The sequence below is a fragment of the Cicer arietinum genome, chromosome 6 (assembly GCF_000331145.2).
Source record: "Cicer arietinum cultivar CDC Frontier isolate Library 1 chromosome 6, Cicar.CDCFrontier_v2.0, whole genome shotgun sequence".
Classification (NCBI taxonomy): domain Eukaryota; kingdom Viridiplantae; phylum Streptophyta; class Magnoliopsida; order Fabales; family Fabaceae; genus Cicer; species Cicer arietinum.
Window position 1 is genome coordinate 15,969,622 of NC_021165.2, and position 10,562 is coordinate 15,980,183.

At 28.5% G+C, this 10,562-nt stretch overlaps 2 protein-coding genes across 2 annotated transcripts in view; both read right to left on the reverse strand.

Annotated features, from left to right (window-relative positions):
- Positions 1-3,060, reverse strand: part of LOC101490953 (homeobox-DDT domain protein RLT1-like) — an 11,290-nt gene extending 8,230 nt beyond the window's left edge. The window contains 3 exon segments of the mRNA XM_012717113.3: positions 466-545; positions 1,484-1,915; positions 2,075-3,060. Of these exon segments, the coding sequence (XP_012572567.1) occupies positions 466-545; positions 1,484-1,915; positions 2,075-2,270 (708 nt within the window). The 5' untranslated portion in view covers positions 2,271-3,060.
- A 4,759-nt stretch (positions 3,061-7,819) lies between these two features.
- LOC101491269 (triose phosphate/phosphate translocator, chloroplastic) overlaps positions 7,820-10,562 on the reverse strand; it is a 4,361-nt gene continuing 1,618 nt past the window's right edge. The window contains exons 5-12 of the mRNA XM_004505039.4: positions 10,385-10,505; positions 10,196-10,291; positions 9,487-9,599; positions 9,304-9,381; positions 9,055-9,171; positions 8,644-8,743; positions 8,442-8,542; positions 7,820-8,137 (exon numbers count right to left, since the gene is read on the reverse strand). Of these exons, the coding sequence (XP_004505096.1) occupies positions 8,120-8,137; positions 8,442-8,542; positions 8,644-8,743; positions 9,055-9,171; positions 9,304-9,381; positions 9,487-9,599; positions 10,196-10,291; positions 10,385-10,505 (744 nt within the window). The 3' untranslated portion in view covers positions 7,820-8,119. The remainder of the gene's footprint in view (positions 8,138-8,441; positions 8,543-8,643; positions 8,744-9,054; positions 9,172-9,303; positions 9,382-9,486; positions 9,600-10,195; positions 10,292-10,384; positions 10,506-10,562) is intronic.

Sequence of the window (10,562 nt, forward strand, 5' to 3'; positions counted from 1 at the left end):
GAAGAGCATTTGACAAGATAATCCACAGTTCAAGACAAAAGATACTACCAAAAATAAACATCATAAAGACATCCAAACTTACCAAGAAAACACCAAATCTAAACATGAAACTACAAACAAAAGTTCAGGCTAACTCCAACCCTAAGCACTCTTTTTCCTTTCTTCCATTATCCTTGTACAAAAGTAGCATATAAATAAATATGTTTAAGAAACAAAAATGCACATTTATCAAAATTAATATAGAAGTCCCTGTATCCTTGTTTCATGCTGGTACTACCAGTTGGCCATTCAGAAAAAGATAAAAGCCCAAACAGAAAAGAACTAAAGGAATAGACAGCTATAAACTGGCATGAAAAACAAGCATTTTAAGAAGATACACAATCATCATAGCTACCTCCAAGTTCAGACAAGGTTCATTTCCTTGAACAAAATATACTATACTGTTATAGAATAGAGAAAACCCACCTTGTTTGTTCTGATATCATGTCTTCCATATGTTTTACTGTCATAGGAAAGACCAGGCCGCTTCTGGTGTTCTGTAACTGCTGAGTCAAAAGACATATACCAAAAGTGTTAGTAGCCAAACATGGTGTTGTATGCACTGATCACAAAAAACTTAAACATTATATTTGTTGTTTCAAGCAACTTCTTTTAATCACAAAGAAGCAATCTTAGATGTGGAAGAGTCAAATTCAAACATTTCTCCACGTGAAATAGAAAGCATATTTATAACAGAAATAGAGCCACTACAGTCAATAAGGGCCTGTTCGATATTATTTTCACCATTTCTTGTATAAACCTTCAAAAATAGATAACAAAGTAAAATGGTAAATCAAATAAAATTGGTTTTCTGATTGGTAAAAATAACTGTTTCGTTCTCAAGGATTTATACCAGGAAACAGTGAAGTGAAAACAGGGAACGAATGGAAATTATTTCATGTTTTGTTTGAAGAAAAAAAATATTTTCTATTTTTCAAAGATTTATACATGAAATAGTTAAAAAAAAAAATATGCTTTCAATATTTACAAACATAGAACAAATTAAAAACTAGATGGAATTTTCGTAGTTGAAAGTGAAAACAAGAAATAATAATATAAAACATCTTCTAATATCAGACCGGTCTTAAAATGCGAGGAAGATAAGAAACAAATTCAGATATCTCAAGTTAACTTAAGGGTTAAGAAATATTAACACCCAAGGAGTGTTAGCAACAGACATCTTCCAACCCACTCTATTTGATCGGTTAAAATACACGCAGGGTCCACAAAATTTATATGGGACCCGCATGTAAATTTTAACCAATCAAATAGAGTGTGTTACAAAATGTAAGTTAAAGAGTGTGTTGCTAGTATTATTCAAGCAACAAAATGTAAGTTAAAGAGTGTGTTGTTAGTATTATTCAAGCAACCAATTATGTAAACGAAACTGCAGCATTCAGTAACTTTCAGTCAACGAATATAGGAGCACAAGTTTATCATATACCTATAGGTGCCCCAAATGCATCTGGTGGCAATGTATCAAACTCTATTCCTAGAATTGGTCCATCTTCCCTCAATGGTTCACCTAACTGATCCTCCACACAAGCGATTGCTCTAAGCTCCATTTCAACCTCGGGCGACTCATAATAACCAACACTCTGGGGCATTGCATTCCGGGGCTCCATATGGGTATACGGACTTGAACCTGAACCCGAATCTGATCCATACTCATTACCATGCTCAGAGCCCAACCTAAGGTCATCCACCGGGGAATCCGGCAAAGGCTCGGGCACTGGCTTCCGTGTCGGCTTTTTGGGGGCAGACTCCTTCTTATCCTTCAACCTCCTATGGCAGAACCACATCTGCAGCTGCCGATCCGTCAATCCTAATTTCTCAGACAACTCTACCCTCACCGGCTCCGAAGGGTAATTGTCCACTAATCAAACCAAAAACATCACAAAATTAATCAAAACCAAATTGATAATCTTAAAGTTCACGAAGATTAAAAAATTGAATCACACAAAAACAAAATAAAATTGACAATTGTGAAATTGAAAAAAAAAAAAAAAGGGGTGTATTAGTATAAGGAACAAACAGGCATAAGCTTTCTCAAGGGTTTCCAGTTGAAACGGCGTCTTCATCTGGCGTTTGGGTTTGCTCTGCCCTTCGTTCGAAATCGCAATCTTGCTATTGCTTACATCGTTATTATTGTTGTTGTTTTCGTCGCTGTTATCATCAGCGCCACCCCTTTTCCGATCACTGTCTCCCTCTGAACCGGCTTCGCCCTCCATCGACGAAAACCAATCAACAATCGCGAATTCGCTGTTTCTGTTTCACAATTACCTAGAAATCGCAAGAACCCTTAAAAGAAGAAAAAAAACAGAAACTAGGGTTTGGCAAAAAAGAATCGATTTCGTATCTTTATGCTTTCTCTCTCTTAAATCAAAATTCCGTGATACTCAAGCAACGGAAAAGGCAAAACAAGGATTGATATTGATATCGAAATCGAAATAAATAGATGAATAATAGCAACAATAAAAACGAAGAAAAAGAAAGCGTGCAATGAGGAATTGAAAAGAAAGATCAACGAAGAAGAATAAAGGAAACGAAGAAAAGAATAGTTGGAATATTAATAATCGATAAACCAAAATAATAAACCAACAACAGTTGCTATTGACTCCTACTACTACTATAATTTCACCACAACCTTTCATATTGTAATTTCCTTTTTTAAATTTATTATGTTTATCTTCTCGAATTTTAATCAGATTTGTTTTTCTTTTATCTTTTATTTGTTCTTTTTTTATGAACGAACGGTGTGAGTGAGATAGTGTATATGTTGTTCCTCAAACATGACCTTTCTAATAATTTCCACAAAACATGCCCTTCTTTTTGTTCGGGTTTGTATCTTAAATAAATGTGTTGGCGTTATCTTATGTTTAAATTTAAAAATGTTTTTGGTTAAGACAAAGTAAGATGATGTTTTCTGTGACTGCATGTGTATGTCTCTTCCTCCACACTATTTTCATTTCGAGGAACATTTTTCGGAGGTTCTTGTCTGGGATTTCTATTTTTTGCTTTTATTATTAGTTTTTTTTTTTCCTTCTTATTATAAATATAAATGGGTATTGGTGGAATTTGGATAGTGTGTGGATATTTTTTTGGTTTAACGAAAATGATTGGAAAGGACTGAATAGCTGACTATGCTTCGGATTGGTTTTATAAATTTTGGACGCTTTGTTTGGTTAATTTTCATTGATTTTGGATCTTGGGATGTTTCGCGTTTGTGTGTTTGTGGGGCCCGGTTGTTGGCTGCAACTACAATTCCGTTGTTTCTCTGTGAATTTTTTTTATGGACGTTTGAGTGTGATTGTTAACTAACAAAAATTAATTTTTAATAAATTAATTTTAACTAAAATTGAGTTAGATGTAATACGAATTATAATTAAATATATTAAAACTTAATTAAATAAAATATTTGTAAAATAGAGTAAATTGTTTGCATCAAAAAAAGGTTTAAAATTGTACTTTTACAATATAATCAAATTTGAAAGCAAAATAAATTTTACTTTTAACACATTTAAGTATGCTAAAATGAATTGCACGCATTTAAAATATATTTTTGATTTATTCAAAAGTGAAACGAGACATACACTAATTAACATACTCAATTCTTTATTTTAAAAGTCACCAATTTTGATTTTTTTTTTAAATTTAAACTAAAAAAATAATGATTTGACATATTTTAAATAATATGACATATAATTTTATAATATATAATTATTTAGATGTATTAATTATTGATATATCGTTAATTAAATTACAAAAAAGAAAAACTTTTAGTTGAAATTTAAATTTTTAGAAAATTTTATTGTAATTTAATTAGTATTAATTATTCTATATTATCATATCATATGTCATTATATTTAAAGTATGGCATGTTGTCCTTTTTTAGTTAAAAGATCATAATTAGATGTCAAAATTCTCAAATTTTAAAATAGAGCGTTGATTTTATAAATTGATATAAGAAAACTAAAATTACAATTACGCTTTAAAGATATGATAACATTTCTAAAAAATTTGTCCGACTTATTAGTTTGTTCAAAAACTTATTACATATTAATGTGTTTAAATAAACCAACTAACATTTTTTAGTCAATGTTGCATGTGTAATGCAGAATTATAATGTATTTTGTTTGAAGAAGTCTCATTTTTGTGTGTTAAATATCATATTTTTGTGTTAAAATATTATGCATTACTCTCTATATAAAGTTAAATTATAATATAAAAATAGATCATATCTTTAAATTAAAGAATAAATCCTAACCATATTCTAAACATAAATATAAATTATATAGTTTAATGATATCTTATTTTAAATCTTAAATAATTTTAAATATAAATAAAATCTTTTAAAAATAGTTTAAGCACTTATTCTTCCCAACACTCTCTTTTTGACTAAATATTTTTCCGGTGGCATCTTCAGTTTTTTTTTTATCTTTATGTCTTCATTCTCCTATTTTATTGAATATCTTGATGTCTCTCGTCGTCATTATTATTTTTTTTTTTCTCCTTAGTATATTTCATGTAACCCAAAAGTATGTATATTTTTTTTAACCCTACATCTTCATGAAACATGTGAGCATATTTCATGTAATACATAAAGATGTGATATTAGTTGTAGTTATCTATCCTCATTGATTACACAAATATCTATTTTTTTTTTATGATGATCTCTTTTTTTGTTTTTTGGGTTCAATCTCCTATTATAATTTTTTATTAATCACTCTATATATATATATATAGCTAAATTATAATATAAAAAACATATCATATCTCTAAATTAAGAAACAAATCCTAATTATATTCTAAACAAAATATAAATTATATTTAAATATATTATTATAAATCCTACATAATTTTGAATATAAATATAAAAAAAAATCTTCTAAATACATTTAGATATTTATCCTAAAAAATATGAGTATAGAGATGTCAATAGATTAGATTCGACAAAACTTTACATACAAATTGGCAAGTTACAAAATATTAAAGTCTTAACTTGACTTTTTACTTGTCATTTATTTTTTATTTTATTTTAAATATGATGACATTTTTAATAGTCTTGTTTAACTTATCAATCTACCAAAAAACGTATTGCACATTAACGTGTATAAATAAGCTATCTTACTTTTTTTTAGTCAAGACATCTAATTTGTCTTTAAATAAACGATCAAATTAATATACTAGTGAAATTGAGTTCTATTTAAAATAAATTGTAAAATAAAATAAAAAACACTACTATTAAAAGATACCTATTAAAATACAATAGATGGGTGAATGGAGTTTTATAAGTTTTTTTTATATATATATACATATTTTTGAGGTCTATTATAATTAACCTTTTAATAATATGAGATCATATGATAAGATATTAAAAGTTCCACTGATAGATATAATATGAGACATATTTCAATTTAGCAATCTAAAATGTGCGGGATATAATAAAACAACAAAGTTTAATTGTATTTTTGGTCTTTCTATTTTAGTTGAATCATAAAAATAATTCATCTATCTTATTTGTCCCTAATTTTGGTCTCGCATACAGAATTTTGGTCCAAAATTTGATGAAATGTCATTTTTTAATGACGTGTCAAAAAAAATGATGTGGAAGACTACATGTGGATTAATTACATTTTTATTATCATTTCAAATTTATAAAGTACATTTTTAATTTTTAAAAACATGTTTTCTATTTTATTACATCATTTAATTACAAAAAACATAAAAAACAAAAGCACATTTTTATTCTAATCTCTAATTTCATCAAGTTTTGGGGGACCATGAATCGTGAAGCAAAGAAGAAAATGATAGAATGGATTAGGGTTGGTTGGACTTGCATTTGACTCGTGTATGCTTCTGATAAAGTTGCATTCGAAAGGGATGAAATGAAATTAGGGATTAGAATAGGAATGTGTTTTTTTTTTTTGTAATTAAATGATGTAATAAAATAGAAAATGTGTTTCACAAATTTGAAATAATAATAAAATGTAATTAATCCACATAGAATCTCTTGTGTCATCCTTTTTTGGCACATCATTAAAAAATGACATTTTATCAATTTTTTGACTAAGATTCTATTTGGAGAACCAAAACAGAAGACAAATAAAATGAGAAGACTATTTTCGTAATTCAACTAAAATAGGGGAACCAAAAGTACAATTAAGTCAAACAACAATTTACTATGTTTCCTCTATAAAATATATTTCATAATATACAAAATTGAAAACTAACAAAATATAAATTAAAAAAACAATAAAATTTGATATTAAAATTTAAAAAAATAATAATAATTAATTTTAAAAAATACATGTGATTTTATTACAAGTGTAGTTTTGTCATTTTATACAAAATAATAATAAATTATTATTCAAAATTATAAAAATATGAATATTAATTTAAATATTTAACATAAATACAACTTTTTTTAACGGATATTTTTTCTATTTACGTATAATATATTGTATATTGATTTAGTTTATCCAACAAATATAATATAATTATTTAGTTACTTTTGATTTTTTTTTAAATAAAATAAATCTTTTGTTTAATGTCAATGGAATTTTTAAATATAAATTATTTTATTATTTATTTTATTTTTACTATTTTTTTAACTTATAATGTTTAATAATATTTTACATTAAATTGAAGAAAAATAAAATATATAATTATTTCATAATGGTATTATTATTTTTATTTAAATATGATATATATTATATCATGTCATAATGATTTGTGTGTCAAATACATGATATGATAATATAATATTTTCATATATTCATCAAATATATGATAAAATAATATTTATTTATTTTGACTTAAGGATAATGTTTATTTTCTCACTCTTATATCATTTATTTTGACTAGTTTTGGTGTCGCCTAAAGTTAAAAATATTGTGTATGTTAGTCTTGTATAAGGAAGTAGGGTTGGAAAATTGATATCAATCAAAATGTGTTAGTATTGTGTGTGCCTTCAAAGTTAGTTAGATATTTATGTAAAGAGAGTTTGCAAGGGCTCAATTGGGCTACAATCCCAAATTCGTGTGGTGCAACATCTAGAGACATAAGATGGAAGTTGGGAAGTGGTAGGAAAGTAAGGTTTGTGACAAACCCGTGGTTATGGGTCAGTAATGATCCCTTTAATTACGAAGAGAACTCCTATTGTTGGATTTGAAGGACTAAGAAAGTACTATTTGACTGACCAAAACTCGATGATGTGGATGGGGAACTTTATTAAGGTGTCCAATGCAATAGCAATTCTCAACAGTCAACACTAGCTTCAATATGAAGCAACCACATATACTCAATGATGTGGATGGGGAACTTATTAAGGTCTAATTTGCATACTTTGATGGCCTATATAGTCTTATTCTTGTTCCGAATCAAGAAGTTGCTATTGTGTTCCGTTTGATGTTGGAGTTGGATTCATGAGACTAATTAATAAAGATTGATAGAAATAGTTGAATAAGAATCATTTTAACACTGTTGAAGAGTCTACCTCACCACACGCATATGTATTTCATTCGAATTATTAGATATACACAAGTTGAAGTTGCATAAGAGGTGTTTAGACTCAACAACAAAAAAGAGGCTTATGTCTTGGAATAACTAAGTTCTGAATAGAAAGAGTCTACATTCATGTGCGTTGTCGTGTGCATATTTTGAATTTGATAATGAATGTGAGTCTAAAGCAATTGATAATTAAATTTTGAGAATCTATAGGGGTAAACTACATAAGAACTTTTTCTTTTAGATTGTCTAAACTAAAAGCATGTACGTGTTGAATAAACATAGCTAGCCGTTGATTATTGACCAATTTTACAACTTTGATAATTATAGTTTTAAGGGCTCTTTATGACAATCATGGATACATCATTTCTCAGTCATCAAAAGACTGCAAATCAGCAAGTCCTTGTTTTCTGAATGAACAAGGGGGGGAAAAGGGAAATATTTGACAAAAATAAAGAAGGAAAATGAAATGGACGCTATCACAAGGATAGTACAAATACTGAACAAGTCAAATTATTTTGAAGGAAATTTGTGATGATTTACAGTGCAAGACATCCTCCAAGTTGACACCTTATGCTGCTTTTGCTTGCTGTCAATAAAAGGTAATAATGTCAAACTTGTATTTGCTTATTTTGCTATGCAATTGTAATGATAAGTAATAGAAATCTAATATGAAATCCTATCGATTTGGACCGTCTATCATTTATATCCCCACACCAAGCTCAATGCGTGAGGGGGTGTGATGAGAAAAACCTAATCCTACATAGATTAAAGATAAAGTCTAAAATGAATTTATGAAGAGAGACATTTTTTACCTTAGAAGCTAGTTTTGTAAGTATGTGTTAAGTCCAATATAAAAACCTAATAAAAGACGAAATAAAAACAAGACTCACTCGCTTCTCTTCCTCCAACTTAGCTTTGATGAAGGAGTAGAGTGCCACTCCAGCAATTGCAATGGCAGTTCCAATACCAGTTTGGGTGGAAATCTTGTTACCTGTGTATGAAGCAATTAGCCAATCAAAATGTCAGGAATATAACTTTTCTTGAAGGGCATTTAAAATGCAAACATAATTAATGGAAGAAAATGATATTTACCGAAGATTATAATTGAAAATCCAATGACAAATACACGTTTCAGTACATTGCCAACTGCATGAGTAAGAGGAGCCACTCTCTCCAATGTGTTGGTGGCCACCTAGTGATGAAAAATATAGCTATATATCACTGCCACTTCACAAAAATAAATTTGTGTTTCTCTTTCAACCAAAGTAAAATTTAGTAAATGACTTGAAACAATTTATTTATCAATTATCAGTCAAAGCCATTTTTTATATTTTAAGGTTCTGAAAATAGTAAATCTTGTTTAGTACTACAAGCAAATGTTAACAGAGGCCTAAGACACTAATGTATTCTCATTAAATACTTGAATTGACTAATAATATTTTTAATTCTATATAGTATCCAAAATTTAAATTATTATTAGATGGTAAAGGAGGATTTAATTACCTGGTTGTAGAGGTGGTAAAACATACCAACCCAGAAGAGATCTGATACAAACTTGACCAAACCTACTTGAGCAATTGCATCATTGAAACCATGCTTCAACAGTTTAGGCCCTTCCAACTATATGGGATATCAAATCATGAAAGAATTTATTTGAGCATGCTAGCAACATATTTTATTATTAAAATCCACATCAGTACAAATTTAAGTATTTATCCAAGGGAAATCAGAAAGGTTAATTAACTAACTCACAATTATGGCCGGTGGTAAGCAGACAATTAGAGCAATGATGGAAATGTAGGCATAGATATTGGTACTATCCATATCAGTCTGCACAAAGTGTTACTAAATAATAAAATACTGATATGAAATAATCAACAATAGTAAGTATATTAGTAGGACATGAGATGAATGAAGTGATTGAAGATAATTAACCATGGCTTTCTTTGAATAGATACTCCTGTATGTAAATGAAATGTTTGAAATCATAGCACTTATGAAGCCGAGCCAATTGAATGAGAGCTCAGTCAACGACGCCAATGACACACCTGTACAGTAATATCACATACAAAATTACCACAAATTTCACTCTATTTAAATTCCTCTGCATATTACAAAATTTCTTTATGTTCAGAGTTTAAGCTCGAGTTTAGAGTTTATACAGAGAAAATACTACTCCGACTATAGAAAAAGTTCAATGCATTCGATAAGTATGGTAAGGTCGAACAAAAAGAGAAATAATTGAGAGAAAAATTGAATTATTTGAAATTGATTCAATGAGAAAAATTGATTACAGTGAATATATGATACACTATACAGTGATCATAACAAAACTAACAAATTATAACTAACTTGTCTTCAATACTAACCAACTTATAATTACTTATAAATAACCAACTCCAATAGAAAAATGAAATGAAAAATCTCTTACAAAAATATAATTAACATAAAAACAGTATTTATACATAAAGAATTAAACCAGAATGGTTTAGATAAGTAACTCCTTAAAGGAAAGGAATTACCCAAGTAACTAATATCAATCAGTTTTAACACAAAATATTGTAGTTGGAATAAAAACAAGTAGATAGAATTAGATAATCATATACATGAATTTGAATGAATAAAGAAAGAGATAAGAAGTTACCAATAACAACGGGAGCAAGTGAGAGCCAAAGAGTGATAGGAATTGATTGTCCAAGTATGAATTGTGAAGCAGCAGCATTAAAGAATGGCTCAAGAGCTAAAAACACAAGTTTAATTTAACACCGTTAATACAATTATACAATACAACCTCCTTCCATTACTTTGTTATTTATCATAAACACTAAAGCACCTTTAACGGTATGTGTGAAAGAAACAGCAACTGCAGCAAATGAGACATTGCTGGTCACATGGCCTAATGCATGACACACAGCTACAGGTATGAGCAACTTCAGCAGGTTCGCATCTATAGGCTACACAAACAACACCCATATATATATATATATATATATATATATATATATATATAT